The sequence below is a fragment of the Tupaia chinensis genome, unplaced genomic scaffold, assembly GCF_000334495.1.
Source record: "Tupaia chinensis unplaced genomic scaffold, TupChi_1.0 Scaffold138757_1, whole genome shotgun sequence".
In the NCBI taxonomy this organism is placed as follows: Eukaryota; Metazoa; Chordata; class Mammalia; order Scandentia; family Tupaiidae; genus Tupaia; species Tupaia belangeri.
In genome coordinates, this window is record NW_006198649.1 from 2,690,282 (window position 1) to 2,713,094 (window position 22,813).

The window sequence follows — 22,813 nt, forward strand, 5'->3', positions numbered from 1 at the left end:
TACCAAGACCAAAGGTAAAAAGGAGCTTTAGGATAGCCAGTAGCCATGTCCTATGACTTGCTTAATTACAACCGTACTTTCTCACTTGACTAGAAAGCTAGTAAATAGGCATAACTTTGTAAATAAGTAGAACTTTTTTTCTTTTTGGTAGGCTTTTGCCATAGGGTATGTGCGCTCACCAGAGAAAGACAGACAAAGAGAGAGAGAGAGAAGAAAAGTGAGAAATCACCCCAACCCCCAGAGGGGATGGCCATACAGAGTCCCTTCTCCATTCTCCTCTCAGAAAAAAAAAAAAAAATTGGCCACAAACGTACACATACATAGCATAATTTTCAGCCTCCCTCCAGGACTTGAACCGTAGTTGGGCATGAGGGAGTCTGCTGCTTTAAGCACTATACCACCTGCTGACCCCAGTAGAACTTTATGATTGACATGCCAGCAAGAAAAACTCAACTCAAAGATTTTGTCTAAGTTTTGCCACTAAGAGTAAGTTTGATGATGTGTTCATTTCAATTTACAAATGAAAATTCACACTAAAAGTTTGTTTTTTTAGTTGATTTTTAAAAATAATTTGCAACACGTTTAAAGATAGGAATGAGAATGTTTTGAAATGTTTTTTTTTGAAAAAACAAACATAACCTTTATGCTAACTGCTGGTTCCAAAGAGTGTTTAAGATTTAAAACTACTGGAGCCGATAGTTGGTTAAAGATACTAGACTCCCACATGGCCGACTCAGTTCATGTCCCGGACCTGGCGGCTTGCTTTCCCACTTTCTCTCTCTCTGTTCAAATTAAAATAAATAAATAAGTATAAATGAAATATCTTTTAAAAGAATTAAAGTTACCTATATAAGCTTATTTAACAGCATCATACAAATATAATAATGACTAATATTTATTGAAAGGTTACTATGGTTCCAAGCTAAGTGTTTTATTAATATTATTTATCATGTTCTAAAATCCTATGATAAATATTATTTTTACTATATAAGAATAAAAGGAGTTGCTATGCTAGATAAAAACTCAAACCTTCTCAGTCCAGAACCCTGATAAGAGATTTGGGATGTACTTTCTTTTAAAATATATTAAGTGTCAAATTAATTTATTTCTGGCCTTTCCCTTGACACTTCTATTCACACATACACAAACTGAAAAACACATATTTGTGTATTCACACGATTTTCAGACAGTTTTTAACTTCTTACAATCTAGCACCTAAAATAATGTTTTATTTGTGTTTGAATTCTGTGAATCAAAATTTGAAAGATAAATCTGGCATTTCAGTATGGGATGGAAGTATGAGGATTTGATTTAATATATACTCCTTTGACTAGCTTTTCATTTTTTTCTACTAAAATATTAAAAACCAGGAGAGTTGTATTTAGACAATGATCTAGAGGGTAACATCATTGAAATATTTATCAGAAGTGTGACTGTGATCCTGAGAAGATTATGTCTATAGTTCTTCAGTAAAATACAAATGTTGATAATGCCATTTTACAAAGGAAAGATTTTGCCTTTGTGTACAGAAGAAAATAAAATGCAAAGCTGAGTTAGATGTCTCTCTCTCTCTCATATATATATATATATATTTAAAAAAGAAGCAGCAGAAGAATTAACCCATACAACAGAGGAATATTTTTAATTGCTCACTTATTCATTAACTTATCAATAAATATCAAATGGTAAATATGTTCTAGGGCCAGCTTCACAGTGCAGTGGTTAAATGCCGTGCTTAGGTAGCTGGATTCCATATAGCCATCTGCAGTTCAAATCCCAGCCCCTGTGGCTTGAAGAACACATGTGCCCATGACCTACAGTCTGACAAGATGGACAAATGGAAGAAAAATGATAGTATCAGGACCTGGCCATATTGGGGAGTGCTTTCTCTCTGTCTCCGTTTCTCTGTCTCTGTCTCTCTCTCTCTCCCTCCCCTTCTCCTCTCTCTTTCTATCATGCATGTGCCTTCTGGTTCTAAGCACTTGGGTTACAAAAATAAAAATACAATTTGTGGTTTCAAATATTTTAATCTTGTCAGGAAGATAGAAAAAATAAAACTCTTATTATATCCACTTCTTGTAGCATCATTGATGAGTGCTATAATAAATGTGTGTAAAAACAGCTCTGGATAAAAGAAGAGTCATTTTGCTTTGGGTTTCTGGGAACAAATTCTCTAAACAAATCCATCTTGAAATGAGTGCTACAGTGAATGTGTTTGAAGGGAATTTAAAGCAGAAGCAACTCACTAAAAATATATTATTTATTCACTCTTGATCCATCCTCTGTGGCGCAGTGATACTGCAATGTACTTCAAGACTGGAAGCCATATGTTCGATCTCTGGTTTGTGTCCCCAGTTCATGTTGCAAACATGCTGGGCACCTGCTTACATTTGTGAACACCTAGGATCCTAAGTAGCTGGAGTTTTGAGAAAAGGAGATCATGACAAAACAAAGTTTTATCAAGGATTCTCATCTCTCTCTCTCTCTCTCCTCCTCATTCTCTCCCTCAGCTTCCTCTCATATGCCCAGTCTTTATTATTTAAAAAAATGGATGAATAGAATTAAAGTAAACTTTTAATAATAAGCAATGCCTGTTATTAGTATGCAATTGTCATGAGTACTTTGATTAAACTGTTCTCAAATTATCCTAATTTGGGCGTATCAGCTATTTTATGATTTAACTGATAAAATCTCCCAAAAACTAGATTATCTACTGAGAAGTTCAGAGTAACAAAAGATAAGGCAATCATGGTTTCTATTTGAAGGTGAGTTATCTATTGTTAGAAGACTATTTGATAAGATCAATTGAAGAGTCAGTCTGTTAATAAATCTGTGTTTTTTTTTTTATTATTTTAAGAGCACAATAAGCACAACAGAGTATTTTAAATTATTGCTTTAAATTTTGTTCTTTTAAAATTTTATTAAATATTAATGGCATTTAGATTTCTTCTTTTTTTGAGAGAGAGATTTTTGCTATAGGGCGCGTGCGCTCGCCAGAAAGATAGAGAGAGACAGAGAGACAGAAAGCGAGAAATCACCCCCCAAGGGGGATGGCTATGCCGCAATCCCTTCTGCTCCATTCTCCTCTCGGAATCTTAGGCACGCATGCACATGCGCCTGGCGTGAGTTTAAGCCACCGCGTCGAGGACGTGAACCGCAGTCGACTATGTGGGAGTCCAGTGACATAGCTATTATGCTAACTGCTGGTCCCAAGCATTTAGATTTCTTTGTTCTACAAACTCTTTCAAGTGAGTTAAATATACTCATCTATGCTTATGTTACATAGTTCTCATTTGTAAATTACTGATTTATCACATCATCATTCTCTCCAAGGCTAAACCAAGTGCAGTTACTTTTCAGCAATCTGTAATGCTCTATCATGCCCAGCCATGGCAAAGGTCAAGTTGTCATTTCTCATAATGATCATTTATGACCTAGTCAGTGAGGCAGAAGGTTTGGGAAGCCTCTCATTTACTTAGCTTTTAAATTTTTTGGTTTACGTGTAGCATCTGGGTGTTAAAAATAGCACTGTCTGGCTTATAAAATAATATTTGTGGGTATTTTTCATTGAGTCAAGGGCTTCCATCCATAAGGTACTAGTGAACTTCTAAGATGCAAAAGACTTGTGAATGTGAATTCTGACACATAAATTTCAAGTCTGTGTGACATCTCCAAGACATCAATTTAATTGAGAGTACATAGAGATCAGAAATGTATTTTCTGGGGAAACAGCAGTTAGCGTAATGGCTATGTCACTGGACTCCCACATAGTCAACCGCGGTTCGTGTCCCGGACCCGGTGGCTTAAAAACTCACACCGGGCGCGTGTGCGTGCGTGCCCAAGATCCCGAGAGGAGAATGGAGGAGAAGGGATTGCAGCGTGACCATCCCCCCTGGGGGGTGATTTCTCGCTTTCTGTCTCTATGTCTCTCTCTGTCTGTCTGGCGAGCGCACGCGTCCTACGGTGAAAATCTCTCCAAAAAAAAAAATAAATAAAAATGTATTTTCTGAAAGAGAATGTATTTTTTTTTGTCTCTTTTCATTTTTTTTTTGTGTGTGTGTGTGTGTGGGGGGGGGTGTGGTGGTGGTGTTTGCTATAAGGCACGTACACTTGCCAGAAAGACAGAGAGACAGAAAGCAAGAAATCATCCCCAGGATGAATGGCCATGCTACAAATCCTTCTCCTCCATTCTCCTCCCAGGATCTTGGGCATGCATGCACACTCACCCTGTGTGAGTTTAAGCCACTGGGTCTGGGACTCGAACTATGGTTGGCTTTATGGGAGTCCAGTGACACAACCATTATGCCAACTGTTGGTCCCAAACATTTATTATTTTTTTGAAGCTTAAGCCTACCTCCAGGCTCATGGTAATAGGCCCTCAAAATTATGCCATAATGGTACTTTAGCATACAACATGATGGAGTGCAATTCAAGATGTCAAAGATTCTGCACGGAAAATAAAGATATTGATTATGCTTGCAAAATGCAGGATTTGCAACCTTTAGACAAATGTATTTTTTTCTTTCTTTAAAAAAAAAAATTAGAGAGATTTTGCTGTAGGGCATGTGCACTCTCCAGAGAGACAGAGAGATAGAAAGCAAGAAATCACCCCCCATGGTGGATGGCCACACCACAGTCCCTTTTCCTCCATTTTCTTCTTGGGATTTTTGGCACACCCACACATGCACCTGGTGTGACTTTTAAGCTGCCGGTTCTGGGACCTGAACTGCATTCAAATATGTGGGAGTCCAGAGACATGACCATTACACCATCTGCTGATTCCAAGACAAATGCATTTTAACATGGAGGTAGGAACTTGTAATTTAATGGATTTAACTTCTTTGTTCCACATGGAACTTCAATCTGAAATGAAATGACTGAAGTTAGATCAGTTCACAGTGTAACCTTTTGGACCTTATAAAGGCAACATGCATTGGGCCAGCAGGTGGTGTGACGGTTAAGGTGCTGGGCTTCCACATGGCAGACAGTGGTTCCAGTCCCAGACTGGGGCTTGAACACTGGGCACATGTGTGTGTGTACCCAAGATCTGAGAGGAGACTAGAGAAGGGATTGGGGCATGGCTATCCCCTCTAGGGGGTGATTTTATCACTATTTCTGTCTCTTTCTGGCAAGCACATGTGCCCTATGGCACATTAAAAAAAAAAAAAGGCAATATGTGTTATAGATTGAGCTTAAATAATTTCTTTTCTCCTTTCTTTATTTCAACAGAAGTAGAAAAGTCAACTACTAGATTTAATCAGTGTTAAAATTAATGAAATTGTTACAATGGGTTTAGAGTAAAAACAAAAAAATCATTTTCATGATTATCAAAATAGCTGGATTTTCATGTGTAACTATTAAAATATTCATTCTTAGTGATTTAACAATGTTTGTTGAATGTATACTTTTGTTAATTTTAACTATGACACTGAGGAAATCAGAGAAAGTACGTTCGTCCTTAATGTGAAGGGGAAGAGACTTAGTAGGTATATAAGTAAGAGTTTTCTAGTCCTTGAAAAGAAAATTTCACAGATAAAAATTAATTTAGATCTTGGATGCTTTGAGTCTAAAATAGTGTCAGATCACTTAGTAAATCTGTAACGTTAAGCTAATTACATAAACTCTTTGAGCTTCAATCCCCTTTAGTAAAATGTGGATTAGAATAATATTGACCACGTGTGTTAGTATAAAGACTAAATTATATATTAAACATATAATACATACACATCCTGAACATTTCAAATATTGTGAAATGTTAGTTCCTATTGGCAACTTAAAAATGGTGCAAAGATGAACAAATGAATGAATGACAAACCCATAGTTTCTCATAAAAAGTGAATTAGGGATTTTTTCATTTTTAATTGCTTAAATGCTTGTGTTCTCCTTTACCTTCTCTTTTTCATAATCAAAAATCAAAAGAGTCATCAAAAATTTAAAAAAATATATATGTATTATCCTTTTCTAACCAGGCCTCTACATCAAAGGCAGAATAATCTTTAAAATTACACACCAGTGATACCTAAAAGTGCTAATAACTGACCATTATTTTCAGAATAAAAAACAGAGCCACAGCCTTGGTTATAGGAAGGAAGGTCCTACATGGCTGCCTTTCTCGCCTTTATCAGAAGGCTCTGCTTGGAGTGTTCACCCAGATGTCTGAGCAGCCATCACAATCCCGTAGTCTTTGTTCAGTTCGCCAGCATTTCATGCTCCCCTTGCTTTCAGATTTTGTGTCGAGTATTCCCTATGCTAAAGCTCTTCCTTCCTTGTCTCCCCCTACTTGCTTATTCATCCTTCCCTTCCTCAGGACAATCTTAGCAGATGGCACACTAGAGCAGTTATCATTTTTACACTCTCATAGCTAGCAATCTGTCTTTCCTCATGCTGACTTTTGAAAAAATATTCATTGAAATTTAAAGCAGAAATCTCAAAGTTTGGCTCTTTTAAGAGGAATGAGTAATACTTGGTCTTAGTTAGCCTGAGTTGCTATATCAAATACCATGGAATGGGTGGCTTAAACCACTAGACATGCATTTGTCATGGTTCTGGAGTCTGGGAAGTCTGAGATCAAGGTGCCTGCATGATGACGTCCTGGAGACTGGTCTCTCCTGGTTCTCAAATCGCTTCCCTTTGGCAGACAGAGGGGATACTCATCTCTCTTCCTCTTCATATAACGATACTAATGTGTTCGCTGAGACCCCATCCTCACGGTCTCATCTACACCTAATAAACCCCAAAGATGAATACATTGTAAGTAGTACTTCAACATATGAATTTGGGTGTGGAGAGAGAGCCCAGCATTCAGTCAATAATACTATTTTTTTTTTTTTTTGGAGAGATTTTCTCTATAGGGCATGTGCACTCGCCAGACAGACAGAGACAGACATTAGAGACAGAAAGTGAGAAATCACCCCCCCAGGGGGGATGGTCACGACGCAATCCCTTCTCCTCCATTCTCCTCTCGGGATCTTGAGCAAGCACGCACACGCGCCAGGCGTGAGTTTTAAGCCATTGGGTCCGGGACGGGAACCGCGGTCCACTACGTGGGAGTCCAGCGACATAGCCGTTATGCTAACTGCTGGTTCCCAGTCAATAATACTATTTACAGGTGGTTTATCATACTCATAAAATGGTGAATATTTTTAAAGAAATACACTAGAGAGCAATATGACATTTAGCTGGCATACTAAGTATAATTAGTCTTTTTATATTTCCAGTAATATAAAAAATGCATTTTAGCATTAGCTTTCCAATGTTCCTGTGTGTTTGTGTGTATGTGTGCATGCACATGAGTGTGGACAAATGTGCATATGCATCTAAAGTGGTAGAAATCATGGTAAAGTCGCCATTATGTGAGGAGCCCTCAATGAGTTTATGGAAAAATGCAATGAAAATACAAGTTTATTTTGGTACAAAAATTGAAATGTATGCAGTTTTTTTTCCTAATATGCATTTCTATGAACTTCTTTGAAAGAGCCCTCATGCAACAGTTTATCCTACACTTATACTGATAAAAATTTCCTAAGCATAGGAAGACATAAGAAAGAATTCTCCTGTGATGTGTACAGTAGAGACTTCTTATGTACAGATCAAGGTAGACTATTTTCTTCTTTAAATAGGTTGAAACTTAGAGTACCAGAATTCCTTTTTTTTAAGATAAAATTTTGTTTTACTCTTACCCCAGGAAACTTGAGAATCTTTAGTGCAGCCAGACAATGGGGCAGCCATTCAGACTGTGCCCAGCAAAAGCCTCAAAAATCAGGACACTGACACTGTGGCTGGTGCTTTGCCCCTCCTTGACCTGGATTGGAGGCTCTCCTAAAGCAGCCACCAGGACCCCATGATATCTTCATGAATTTGGCAAACTAATAAGAAACGTAAGAGACATCGAAACTTTATCCTTTTAGACAACGCACATTTAGTGCGTTGTCAACTGTTTCGACAAATATGTGATACCAGGTATAAAGTAGGAGAAAAACTTTATAGTGAAAATAATATTTTATTTTGCTCTCTTCCACTCTCCTTATGCTGCAGCAGAACTTCCTGTGAGCATCTTGCTCCTCTTGTTCCTATAATAGTGTTACAATCAGAAAGTGGTAATCAGAGGAGAAGCAGGCCAGAGCAGGCCATTATGACCTTGCCACATTTTTGACTGGAAGTAGTTTTCCCATCTACTCAATTTTTTTTTTTTAAGGTTCTCTTTTTTTTTTTTTTTTTTTTTCCTATAGGGTATATGTGCATACAGAGAGAGAGTGAAAGTGACAAGTCACCCCTCAGGGAAGATGGCCATTCTGCAATCCCTTAACCTCCATCCTCCTCTCAGAATTTTGGGTACTCTTGCCCATGAACTTGGCATGATTTTCAAGCCACTGGCTTTGGGACTAGAACTTCTGTCAGCCATGTGGGAGTCCAGCACCTTAACTGGCTGAATCTACTCACTTTTAAGTGCATACAAAAGCATACACTATGATAACAATTTGTAAAGTAAAAAGAGAAATATATATTCTTTATCTCAAAATGGTGTATAATTAGGGTGTGGCAAGATTATTATTTCATTTACATACTCTATTTTATAATATTTGCTATGCAAAGTGGATCCCCAAATCAGCAGCAGCAGCAGCAGCATACACATGCTTGTTAGAAATGCAGAATCTCAGGTTTCGTCCCTCACCTAGTGAATTAGCATCTGACTTCTAACAAAATTTCAAAGCGACTTGCATGCACATTAAAGTTTGAGAAGTATTGTGTATAGAACAGAAATCAGGAAGCTAACATTTTAAATTACTTCATAATGATATACAGTTTGATAGAGTATGGGCAAGAGGAAAGATACTCTCGAAATTGCCGTATCTCCTCATTATCTGCTTTCTTCAAATATATCAGTTTTAGGTCTATCAGTGTTTTTTGTTTGTTTATTTATTTATTTATTTATTTACTTCTCCCATAAGAGAGAGAATGAGACATAGACATCACCAACACGGTCTTCATGCCACAATTCATGCCCAGCCTCAGCCAGTCTGGATGACAGATATACACATGCCCCAGAGAAGTATAGAAAAGCCTCAGGGCGTGAACCTGGGATCTTCTCACGTGGTCTAGAATCACAAATCATTGTGTTACTTCTGTGCCATTGGCTGGCCTGACAAACCTGTCAATTTAATTCTAGAATATAAAAATTTCTAAGAAAAGCATTATGTGGCTAAGGAGGGGTTGAGGTTTGAAGACAGTATAATAAGATGAGAATCAAAATAATCACTGGGTATAACTTCTCCACTTTCACTGAGTTATTGAATTTTTCTGCAACTATATTGTTTGGGACATATAAAAGCATTATGTCTTTCCAACAGTTTACTAGCAAAACGTTTATATCAGCAACTGGCATATGGTAATCTTTTAGTAATATTTGCTAATTTGAAATTAAACCTTCTATCAGGTTCCAGCTCCTCCATTAGTTGGGTGTCTTATAATTGGCAAGTTGCACAATTGCTTCCAAGTCTCACCTTCTGCAACTATGCATAAAGCTTGCAATAATCTCTGCTTTCTGGGATGAGTTAAGGGTTAAATAAAGTAATACTTACAAGGATTTACCAAAGTCCTCTTTACTTGATCTTAGTCTGAGTGGAACTATGGTCTTTACTTTTAAACTTTTATTGTTAAACATGTACCTCTGATTTAATCACGCAGGCTGTAAACTTCCTTAAGGAAGAAGCTGGGCTCTATGTTTATTTGTATACTAGGTATAGTTCTGAGAATTCAATGAATATCTGTTATACATATCTAGAATTTCTTAATAAACTTAGCAAATAATTGTTGGTAATCTCAATTAATCTCATATTTTAGGGGTAATCATTTTGGTTTAACATACTAAAAAATAACCCAGTTGTTCATATAAATTACATTATTAAATAGTTGTATTCCAAAATATTAAATCTGCTACCAGCACTATGGATCATTAAAACATAATAAAAATATTATAAAACATATGATAATCATATAATATAATAATTTAGTGACTGTTGTTATGATCACTTTTAATTTGGCATAGGGTACAGAAAGAAAAAGAGAAAGAGAGAGAGGGAGAAAGTGAGAAAGCTCTGCAAGGGAGGGTAGCCATGCCTCAACGCCCTCTCCTCCACTCTCCTTTGAGAATTCTGGGCTCATGCACACATGCACACATGCATGTATGCACACACCTGATATGTCCTTCAAACCGCCTATCTGGGACTCAAACTGCTTAGTCTGCTGTGTGGGATTCAGCCACCTTAAGTACATCACCTAATGGTCCATGAATGTTATTTTTATCTGATATTTCCTACTGATTAAATCCAACTAATATTTTTAAAAATGTATTTAATTTAATTTATTATTTTTAGTATTTTAATTTGCTATTGAAGACGCATGCTCACTAGAGAAAAAGAGAAGTCAAGAATGCACGCTGCCAGGTCTGGGACTCAAACTGTGATCATTGGTGTGGAAATCCAGCACCCTATCCACCAGGCCACCTCCTGGCCTAAATCCATCTAATCTTAAACCTCATTTTTTAGAAGCAAAAGTAAATGTGTATACACATATACCTATATTTTAATTGTAAATGAAATAGGATATTTTAATTTATTTCAGATCATTGTCAAATCTGGGCCAGGAACTTTCCTCAGTCTGGCTGTTTATGACAATTACATCTTCTGGTCAGACTGGGGAAGAAGAGCTATCCTACGTTCCAACAAATACACAGGAGGAGACACAAAAATTCTTCGTTCTGATATTCCACATCAACCCATGGGAATCATAGCTGTTGCCAATGACACCAATAGCTGTAAGTTACAAATAGGAAACAAATTTATTTCCCAGTTATTTAATATATAATATCTAATCTCTCAAAAACTTATCTATATTTTCTAGTATTATTTAGTTCAGATTTATAATATTGTATTTAACTATTATTACTTTTATTATGACTATAGGCTTTGTTTTCTTAGGGTTCTTAGAGATAGCGTTTAAGACTTTTCAATACAATCTATGACATTATCTGAAATGTTTAAGGCAGATTCTGTAGTGCTAAGTTTATCACCAGCAAGTTCATTTTAAATGATTTGTTTCTGGAATCCTGTTCTACTCTCTCTCCTTATGTCGTGCAAGATTCAAATCAAGTTGTTTCCATAAAATGATACTTCCAGATAAATAAACTTTGAATTTATCTTTAAAAAATTTTAATCACTGAAATATCTATAAAATTACAGATTTTATTCTCACTGTGTTTTCTAATGGAGATAAGTTTATGATGCCATGGTATCCTTGAGAGTTATGTTAAAAAGATTCAGTGATTTGTGTTATATATTTTATAACGTATTTATCTTTTGAATGCTTGGATTTCGAAATGTCCTGACAGTTTCTCGTTTATGATACAGCTTTGAGAGATTGATGCAGTCTAACAACTTACTATCAACCTATACCTAACACAGAACAGAAATTCAATGTAAGCCAATAAAGCCTCTTCATCACAGGTGAACTTTCTCCGTGTGCAATTCTGAATGGAGGTTGCCATGACCTGTGCCTTCTAACACCTAATGGGAGAGTGAATTGTTCCTGCAGGGGGGATCGAATACTGCTAGATGACAACAGATGTGTGAGTAAGTAAAGTGAATTGAAATGCAATGCAGCACACCTGCTCAAAATACCAGGCACAGTCACTGAAATAGTTGTAGTGCATTCGTAAAGTTATACCTTCCCCTGCATTAACAGTTCAGTTGAATAATCATGTCCTAAAAAGAATTCAGTTTACTCCTATAGCACGGTGTATTCTCCAATGATAACCAACATGATACGCCCTCTGACTCCGGGCTAGAAGGTGTTGTGGTCAACTAGAGGAGTACCTACACCCAGTGCTATTCTGAAAACCTGTAGTCCTAACTTGGAGAATTCAGTCAACAGCAAAATTAATTAAAGCTGAAATAAACTAGCATACAGGCAGTATATCAGTAGCCTTGCAGTAAAACCACTCACAGCCCGTCACAGTATGTAAATGAGAGAGAATGGCTCCTGCAGCTTATTTGTAATCATTTCCAAACCGTTAATTAAGAATGTAACATTGTAGCCTTGCTTGATGTTTATACCTCCCAAAGGCATTACAATCTTTAATTAGTCCCATTACAATGTACACTTATTAACAGCTAAGTTTCCAAAACTGTTTTCAAAATAAATAAGGGTTCAAGTGTTCCAATATTGCCATGAAAAATTAACATGCAACATAATAAGTTTTCCTTTAACATTAAGACTATCAGTATATGAGAAAGCTGGGAAGAGAAGTATCTCATTGGAAATTGGTGAACTCAAATTCAAAATGTATCAATTCTGGACAATTATTTCTCTCCATCTATATTTCCATCTCTTATCACTTCATCTTGGAAAATTCACATAGCTGGACATGTCTATATTATAAAAGTATTTTTTATGCATTCAGTCACTGAAGTTTTCATTTTCATATTTAGTCCTCTTTTAGACTTTATTCACCAGGGAGATTTCTTCTTTTATGTTCTCTATTTTTTTTTTTTTTGAGAGGTTTTCACTATAGGGCGCATGCGCTCACCAGACAGACAGAGAGAGATAGAGAGACAGAAAGCAAAAAATCACCCCCCAGGGGGGATGGCCACACTGCAATCCCTTCTCCTCCATTCTCCTCTTGGGATCTTGGGCACACACGCACACACGCCCGGCGTGAGTTTTAAGCCACCGTGTCCAGGACGCGAACTGCGGTTGACTACGTGGGAGTCCAGTGACAGCCATTATGCTAACTGCTGGTCCCCTTTTATGTTCTCTTTAATACAAATGATTTGACATAATATTCTTTACCCTGAAAACTACTGTATGCAATGCAATGGTATAGACATGCCTTTTCATTTGGCAAGTTAATAAAATAATTCAAAAGAGCACCTCTTGCAAAAGGGGTACATGTTGTTTCATTTACAACTGTGCCAAAGCAAATGAGAGAATAATGCAAGTGGTCAGGTCAGAGCAGGTTAAATCCATACTGCCAATTTCAATAATTCAGAACCCAAATTCCCATATTTCTTTGTCACCTAACACTTCCCTGAATTACTCAGACAATTGCTTATACTCTCTCTTTTAGTTTGCTTTTGTGGTTTCAGCTGTAATGGTCTGGATCTGATGCCATCTGTAATACTGGAGTGTTAGCCATGCATTAGAATCACTCATGTTCCTTTCACAGGTCTCTAAAGGCCAGTAGAAAGGCAATGCCTTTATTCAAAAGAGCAATACTTATTTGTGTAAACTGGAGACCTGTCCTTACTGCAAAATGATTTAGGTACAACTGTCCCTACTAAGCTATCTGCTTTTCTCTACTGAGAGGGAATAAATCAGATAGAAAACTATGATTTTATTCACATGGAATTGTGGAGAGATACTGGATTCCCCAGAGCTAACAAACTGTCACAGAGGCAGACGGTATCCATTATGAATTCATATTAAAATCTGTGGTTCAGTAGAGAGATAGGAAAGTAATTCCTGGTTTCTTCTTGTCCAATCCATCTTTGGGAAATGGGAATGTTTCTTGCATGTCCATATCAGAGTCATTTTGCTTAGAGCTGTTAATAAATGTTAACAGCAGCATTAAGGGGCAAGAGGACATTTACTCACACCTACTTGCAGACAAAGGAGGGAAAATCATTTGTTGTCTTAACTCATGACAAAAAGATTAGGCAGTTCCATTCAACACAGCATCGTTAACCTCATCATCAGCTATAATAGAAGAAGGATTAGCAAATATAATGAAAACAATTTGAGGTATAAGAAAATAAGAGGACAACAGAACCACAATGTTTCTAGAAAGAAGCAGAAAATATTCAATACTCTTTTATTGAATGAACATATCAGAGCAAAAATTGTACTCATAAATTTTTTTTCATAATGTGAAAAACGTATTTATCTGTGAATAGTTTTTTTTCCCCTAAAGGCATCATGATTATAAAACACTAGTATTTAGTGGCATTTTCTATCATAACAATTTTTTTACTAAAAATGAGAAAGTAAATAGTCTGTGTTGAAAATAGACAAGTCAGGAATACAAATAGAATTCTAGTAAGTTGCTACATTTTGTTCAGTTCATGGTCTAAAATAATTGATTGTACCCAGTAATATTAGCACTTTTCTTAATACTTGTTTGTTTAAATTTTATAATTATTTAGGTTTTAAATTCTTTGTTATCTTATCTAAAACAACATTATATCTTAGCAACTGATTGGCTAGTGAAGCTTAGACTACACTAAGGGGGGGGAGTTACCTTTAGAAAGTGTTGCTATTATTGAAAGAGTTAAATTAGAAGTCTCAGATAGATGGCTACATATTCTGCTGAAATTAATTTAAAAAATTAAAATAATATTAGTAGTTATTTAACTGGATATTTCTGAAACAAAATTAAAAAATCAATTGTAAAATTCAGCTGTTTCCATCATTAAAGATATGAACAAATTCTAATTACCTACAACATAATAAATATGACTACATTTGATGTGCAATTAGTCAATAAGCAATGACGTGAATACATGTGAGCAGACAACACACTCAAAAAACTAGTTTCTAAAAGTTTGCTAGTATCTGTTATGGAAGAATAAAAATAAATCCACTTTCTCTGGGAGGAACCCTTAAAAACAGAGGTCACATATTGTTATCCCAGGGATGAACACTAGCTTTATAAAGAACATTTTATACTTTGTAGCTGTTAGTCTGTGCTCCTAAAACTTGGCAAGAAACATTAAAACTTGGACTTCTACTTAGGAAAATCCTAAGATTCAGAAATGGGACAACAGGGCATTGGTCAGCTGGAGTGTCAGGGGCACGTGCTTTCCAGTTTATCACTGTCCTCTCCCAGAACCTCCTCTCAGGTTACTGTGCATTTCAAGGTACTAGTCAAGTCTGGTGGGACGAGGTGGCCTTAGCACCTCCGACATGTGGAAAGAGCAAGAGGCTGGTAAGGATTGTAGCAATTCAAGTACTTTCAAGTGATAGGATTTGTTGCCGAGATGTCATCAGAAAATAGTTGGAGAGGAAGGCTAGGCTGGAGATGGATAAAACTAGAGAACATCTTTTGATTGAGATGACTTCAAAATTGATTAATATGATTCACAATAAGCAATTAAAAATGTGTACTCTACGTACCCTTTCATGGAATATGTTAATGTACTGAGGAATACAAGTGTTTCTCAAAAAGGTAATACAAAATGCTTTACATGAAAAATTAATTTTGTTAAATAAACAAAAAAAAATTGTTTTGCACCAAAATTAACTTATACTTAAATTTCATTTTCCATACAGTTTTTGTTTTTCTTTTTAGGTTTTTGTCATAGGACACAATTGGAGAGAGATGGAGAGAGACAGAGAGGGAAAATGAGACATCACCCTCTGGAGGAATGACCATGTTGTAATGCCTTCTTCTCCGTTTCTGGGGGACTTGGGGCATGCACATACACACACACTCCTGGCATGATTTTCAAGTTGCCCGGTCTGAGATTCAAACACCAGTTAGCGATTGAGTGCCTTCACCACACCACTTGCTGGCCCCTTCCATGTACTTTTGAAGTCCCCTCAGAAATAATCTGGTCATAAGAAAACAGGAAAGCACTTTCATTATGTACATAGCTCATTTAACTGGGTGATTATTTTTTGAAGTTTATTTTCAAGATAGACTGCTAGTCTATTTTGAAATACATTCGTCCAAATTTAAGCTATTCTGTTCCTCCACATACATAGTCACCAAAATATTAATAAGATAAACAAGTAGGGGTAAAATAATAAAATCATGTAACTCTAAATTAGTTTACAAAGGGAGGATATGAGCAACAGAAAGCATTGTTTTAATTTTTCTATAGGCATGCCATAACATGGGCCAACCTACGGCCTGGTGATTATATGAGTTAGATTCTGCATGCCAGTTGTGTAGTTTAAATCCTGGACCTAGTTACTTGAGAAACAATCTGATTGGAGACCAGCAGTTAGCATAATGGCTATGTCGCTGGACTCCCACGTAGTCAACCGCAGTTTGAGTCCCGGACCTGGTGGCTTAAAATTCACGCCGGACACGTGTGCGTGCATGCTCAAGATCCCGAGAGGAGAACGGAGAAGAAGGGATTGCGGCGTGGCCATCACCCCTGGGGGTGATTTCTTGCTTTCTGTCTCTCTGTCTCTCTCTGTCTGTCTGGCGAGCGCACGCGCCCTATAGCAAAAACCTCTCCAAAAAAAAAAAAATAAAAAGAGAAACAATCTGAGTGTGTGAACATGTGTATCAAAATCCTGAAAGGAGGGAGAAGGAATTGTGGCTTTGCCATGCCCCTCAAGGGTTACTTTTTAAACACTTTCCTTCTCTCTCTCTCTACCCATCTCTCTTTAGCAAACCCAAGTGTCCTCTAGTATATTTGTTTTAAGATGCCCTAAACTATTGATTTGAACTTATAGTTAGATAGATTTTAGTTTATTTTCACAATTAAGACTAAGAAAAGTAATCATTATGACATCAAAAAATGTTTGTTATTACATGAAACATTGACTTTTTCTCTCTTAGCCAAAAATTCCTCCTGCAACATTTATTCAGAGTTTGAGTGTGGAAATGGTGAATGCATTGACTATCAGCTCACCTGTGATGGCATTCCACACTGTAAGGATAAATCAGATGAAAAGCTGCTCTACTGTGGTAAGCCTCCACCCAACATGTGATTTGCTCATTTCAGAGTAGTTTCCTATTCTTTTTATGGTCTTTGTTTTGTCTATCTCCATTTGGTTTATGCGGATGATTTCTTTAATGTCTCTCATTAACATGTATAGATATAAGACAATTGACCTGGTTTTCCTTATGTTAAAATAGGGCATCAGTTTGAGGCTTGCAGTGGCATGATGGTTAGGGCTTTGGACTCCCACATGGCTGGCCTCAGTTCAAGTCCTAGACCTGGTGCTTGCTTTCTTGCTTTCTGTCTCTCTCCCCCTCTGATGAATACATGTCCCTTGAGCAAATAAGAATAGAATAAATAATTCTTTTTTAAAAAAGGTACCTATTTTCTATCCAATAATCATGATATTCATTGATAAATTTTCTCATTGTTTATCATCCATGAAATGCAAATTAATACAAAGCAAAATGCCATCTTTTGAACTTATTAATTATTCACTTTTGGAAATCAGTTTTAATTTACATTTTAAAAAATATAATTCAAAGATATCGGTAGTTGGCGGATATTGTAGGTTGACTTTGCAACAAGGAGCAGTGTCAGTCAGCAGCATGTTGGGTTGGTATCAGAGTCTTTTCCAGTCCATTTCTGCCTCCAGTGTTAGCACACGGGCTATAGTCCTTAAAGTACAAGGATCACATTAGTCATATTCCTTATAAAGCATAGAATTCCATCAGCTGTCTTCTGTTGGTGACACCAAGGATCAGTCGACCTCTCCCTTTCCCTCAATGGTAAACATCAATTTTTCTTTTTTTTTCTTTTTTTTTTGGGGGGGAGGGGTGGTGGGAGAGGTCTTTTTCTATAGGGCGTGTATGCTCACCAGCAAGACAGAGAGACATAAAGCGAGAAATCACCCCCCAGAGAAGATGACCACACTGCAATCCCTTCTCCTCCATTCTCCTCTTGGGATCTTGGGCATGCATGTGCACATGCCCGGTGTGAGTTTAAGCCACGAGGTCTGGGACTTGAACCGTGCTCAGCTACATGGGAATCCTGCGACATAGCCATTAAGCCAACTGATGGTCCTAATTTTTCTATCCTACTAAGCAGTTAAGACTTGTCTTCACTGCAACTTTTTATCTGAAGATATTGTCTAGTCATCAGTGTTACTTTTGAATTGATTCATATTATTTTAATATTGGTCTGATTACTTGTTTTCTTACCCCAGAAATCCAAAGTACTGGAATTGTATGCTTTGCAATATTTAGAAATTTATATTTGGAATTGCTATATTTGGTTTCTTTCCTTTTTTATTACATGAGTGCTTTCACCACCAAGTCACTTGCCAGCCCCTACTTATTTATTGTTTTATAATCGGTTAAAACTGTAAAAACTATCCTTACCTCGAGAGCCTTGTAAAAATAGGTCTGGAGGCCAGAATTCAAGTGGGCAATTGCCTGACACCTTAGGTGTGGAGCACAGGCTTTGGAATCATGCATGAGGTTAAATATTTATTTTCCAATATTAGTTTGTTCCCCAAAATAGTGTACAAGGCTACTATCTCTATGTGTTAGATTTCTACTACAGAACAACCTAGCTGTAATGGTGGTTAAGAGCATTAAATAAGAAAGTGCATATTTTCATATACTCAGGAAAGAGCCTCGTACAAAATTAGTTCAATAAATGTCAGTTCTTGTTATCCAAAATGGTAGCTTCTGTCCCAAATCAGAGAATGTCAGAAGACCTTCATTTAGGTAAATGGAAGTCAGTAGGCAGTTAGTCATCTTCTTGGGAAATTCCATATATATTTAAAAATAATTTTAGAAGAATTTATTAATATTTCAATTACTCTTTAATACAGAGATTCAGAAACACATACTTTGCTGCTATATCTTTTCTTGTTATAAATCACTATATATGCAAAAGAGATAGAAAGTGAATATTGGAGTGTTTTTGTTACTTTAAGGATAGAGATTAGTTTCTTCTGATTCAAGTATGTAATATACATGTGTTTCTGTGCTACTTGACAGAAGTGCCAAGAATAATAACGTAACTTTAAGAGATCTTCAGGTATGAAACACTGAAGTTAAAAACACTCTCCAAAGCTTCTTCACTGAGTGAACTACTCTGATAATACATCAATATTTTAATTCAGAGATTTAATACTGTGTAGCATGTATTTTTAAAAAATACATTTTATTTTGGGAACCAGGAGTTAGCGTAATGGCTATGTCGCTGGACTCCCACATAGTCAACCGCGGTTCACGTCCTGGACCCGGTGGCTTAAAACTCATGCCGGGCACGTGTGTGTGCGTGCCCAAGATCCCGAGAGGAGAATAGAAGAGAAGGGATTGCGGCGTGACCATTCCCCCTGGGGGGTGTATATATATATATATATATTTTATTTTGTATTTGAGTTTAAAATTTGTTTTATAGAGCCTTGTCTCAGTAATTATGAAAAAATATGTAATTTTCATTTTGTAAAAACTTTTCCGTGTGCCCTCCAATATGAGTTCCTATTTTTCTTTATAAGAAAACAGAAGCTGTAGAAGAGGCTTCAAGCCCTGTTATAATCGTCGTTGCGTTCCTCATGGCAAATTATGTGATGGTGAAAATGACTGTGGAGACAACTCTGATGAACTAGACTGTAAAGGTAAGTGTGTTCTGCATCAGCCTAAGGATGTAGTGAGGCCATGCTTCCTGAATTTTGTTTCAAAGTCTGCTCATGAGGACACTGGTATATGACACCTAATATGGAGTTCGCTTTGGCAATTACTATTGGAGTGGTTACTACAATTAATTGAAAAGTAAAACTTTAAACTCTATCTCTGGTTTCTAATCCTTTGTTCATATTAAAACTCTTATTATTACCTTCTCCTTCAGTTTCACCTCCCTGATATTTAGATATTTTTACCAGAACGTGTAACACTGAATTTACTCCTCTAAAACTGCACTGTGATTCCTTAATTTCCGATTTCTCCGATGATCTCATTTTCCTAATACTAAGTGGGAAACTCTGGTGTTACCTTTGATTTACTCATTCCAGAATATTTCATTGCCTCCATAACCAATCACCGACAGCTCTTCCGATTTGAAATATCTTTCACGTCAATCCACATTAAGCCTGAATTAGCAGTCTCCCTTTAACCATTTTTTCTCCCCATACCACACCTTTTCTACTCCATTCTCTTACTAATGCCATTAACATTCCCCACAGTGACAACTAGGACAAGCCATTAAGCCAGACTTCAGGGTTAGAACCTCTACTTCAACACTTACTAACATTGGGCACCAGCAGTTAGCGTAATGGCTATGTCGCGGGACTCCCACGTAGTCAACCGCGGTTCGTGTTCCAGATGTGGTGACTTAAACTCACGGTGGGCACGTGTGCGTGCGTGCCCAAGACCCCGAGAGGAGAATAGAGGAGAAGGGATTGTGGTGTGGCCATCCCCCCTGGGGGGTGATTTCTCGCTTTCTGTCTCTCTGTCTCTGTCTGTCTGGCAAGCGCATGCGCCCTATAGCAAAAACCTCTCCAAACAAACAACAACAACAAAAAATCACTTACTAACTTTAGATACGTACTTAACTAGCCTTCAACTCAGTTATCCAAATTGAAGAAAGGAAAATAATTAAATTAAAATATTAAATGAGCCTAGAATAGGACTTGGCATATAGTCACTGCTATCTAAATATTCACCATTTTTTAAGGCAGTACCAATGTTTGCAGAGTAAATGTAAGGTTAAGGTTTTTTTAATTGACACATTACTTTGTACATATTTGTGAGGTACAGGGTGTCTTTTCAGTACATGCATGCAATGTGTAATGATCAAATCAGAGTAATTAGTATGTCCATCATCTCAAACATGTGTCATTACTTTGTGGTAGGGACATTCAAAATAATCTCATTTAGCTTATCTATCATACATAAGATGACTTCATAGCTGTAGAGAGTAGAATAGTGATTAGTAGAGACCGGGAAGTAGGAGGGGAAATAGATATGTTGGTTAATTAATGCAAAAGTACAGTTAGATAAGATAAACACATTCTAGTGTGATATATAGTATAGCAGGTTAAGTCTGGTTAAAAATGTAAGGTTTCTCTTTTTATTCTGACATTTAATACTTTCTAAAATCTGGTCTCAACAGATATTTACAATGCAATTTCTCATTGAAAGTCTTCCCTTTCTTTGAACATGCTCTATTCATAAAATGTGTTAAGAACTAAGACATAATATTAATGAGAAATGTATGTGCCAACAAGGAGTTCAAACTCTGACAGTTATGCAAATGGATGAAGATGTCTATTGAAGGTTGTGATTGCATCCATTAGAAGAAAAAAAAAATAAAGACTTTTTGTTTTCTTTTTGGGACTTGAAGTATCCTCAAAAATTTTATAAAGTAAATTCAATTTAAGCTGAGTTTTAAAGTATGAATAAGGTGGAATAATTGAAACAGAGAAGAATTCTAAGTAGTGTGAGTTTGATTGAAAACTGCAAACAATTTGATATGCTTAAGGCCAGAATGTGTGAAGGGGAATAACTAAAAAAGAGAGAGACAAATTAAAGGAAGGAAACAGGACATGGAAGATGTTATCTCTACTATGGCAGGGAACTCAGACTTAATCTTTGAATCACCAGAGAGTCACTGAAGGTCCAAAACAGACCAAATATAATCAAGCTTACATTTCTTCTTTTTCTTTTTTCTGTTCTTTTGTTTTTTTTTTTTTTTCCCCCACAGAGGGCACACGTACCCCCACCAGAGAAAGAGGAATCACCCTCTTCCCCCATGGGAAATGATCAATACCCTCCACTTCTCACTCCTTTAGAGATTTGGGGCATGCATGCACATCCATCTGTTGTGTTTTTCAGGCTGCCAAGTTTAGGACCTTAGCCACGTAGTCAGCCATGTAGGATCCAGCTTCCTTAGTGACCGGGACATGTTGGCTATTATATTGATGTTTCAAAGAAAAAAAGCTATAATTGTTTGAATGAAAACTACAGTAATCAGATCAGAAATACAAAACTGGGATATACTGCAGCAGCTGAAGCTAAGAATAAAGACCAAGATCGATATAATAGCATTTTAAAGAAAAGCATCATAGTCCATTTTGAGTGATAAATGCAAAGTATGGGAATGAACAGAAGAGCTTTATAGGAGTTTTGTGGCCTGTTTGAAAATTATTATTAATCTTCATTGTATTTATTTATTTCTGTGTCCTTCTGTTTGTGTGGTGATGGGAATAACTTAATGATTTGCATTCTGATGTTGGAGTACTTGTAGACATTGCAATGGAGATGATCCAAAGATGTGCATACATTAGGTCATTGGGAAAGTCATAACATGTCATTTATGTTTTTCTATGCAAAAATGTGGCACGACTTCCCCCACCACCCAATAGATGTATTTCCCCTTTTTGGGTGTAAACTCTTGATGTATGTGTTATTACTTTCTCAACCAAATTCATAGACACAGAATTGTGGATTTGTGAATCAAACTTCTGTTACAACTTTTGTGACAGTAAAATTGTGAATAGTGCAAAACTCATAGCAGTTGGATATCTTAATGATAAACAAATTAAGCAGTACATAAAATTCCTCCTGTATAATGCAGGATGTTTGAAACTAAAATTATTCATGGAAAAATAAGCACTCACTTTATTACCCCTAGAAATTAATTACATGGACTATCTCCTCCTTGCATGAATGAATGCATAACTTTTTAGATGAACGATTACTCTTATCAGTCATGTTTTACTGCTTAAGTTTATTCACATTGTGTTCTTATAGAACACCTTTCAAGCTGTTGAGAGAAGACTTCCTTAAGGCTATTTCCTCTAAGTCGAACTGTCTTAAAAAGCAAGGTTTATAATGTATGTTTACCAAACATCTCTCTTATGACACATTAAAAGTTGCCAGAAAAGGCTTACATAAAAGCACAGAGAGAGTGGAAAAGAGTTCTCCACAAGCTTCTTGTCCTAGTTACTCATTCTATGTTTCTATAATTAGTGCAACATGAGGACACAGTGCTTTCCTGCAACTATATGTGCACACATATCACCTATTACTTTAAAATAAAGAATAAACAAAATTATGAAAATTTTAGAATGTTCAGGGGCATATTTTTATATATATATATATACACACACA

The 22,813-nt window shown here is 36.6% G+C and overlaps 1 protein-coding gene across 1 annotated transcript in view; it reads left to right on the top strand.

Moving 5' to 3' along the window:
- The window catches only part of LRP1B (LDL receptor related protein 1B), a 1,871,701-nt gene that overhangs the window by 1,536,129 nt on the left and 312,759 nt on the right, over window positions 1-22,813 (top strand). The window contains exons 48-51 of the mRNA XM_027765590.1: window positions 10,621-10,813; window positions 11,502-11,627; window positions 16,568-16,696; window positions 19,201-19,320. Of these exons, the coding sequence (XP_027621391.1) occupies window positions 10,621-10,813; window positions 11,502-11,627; window positions 16,568-16,696; window positions 19,201-19,320 (568 nt within the window). The remainder of the gene's footprint in view (window positions 1-10,620; window positions 10,814-11,501; window positions 11,628-16,567; window positions 16,697-19,200; window positions 19,321-22,813) is intronic.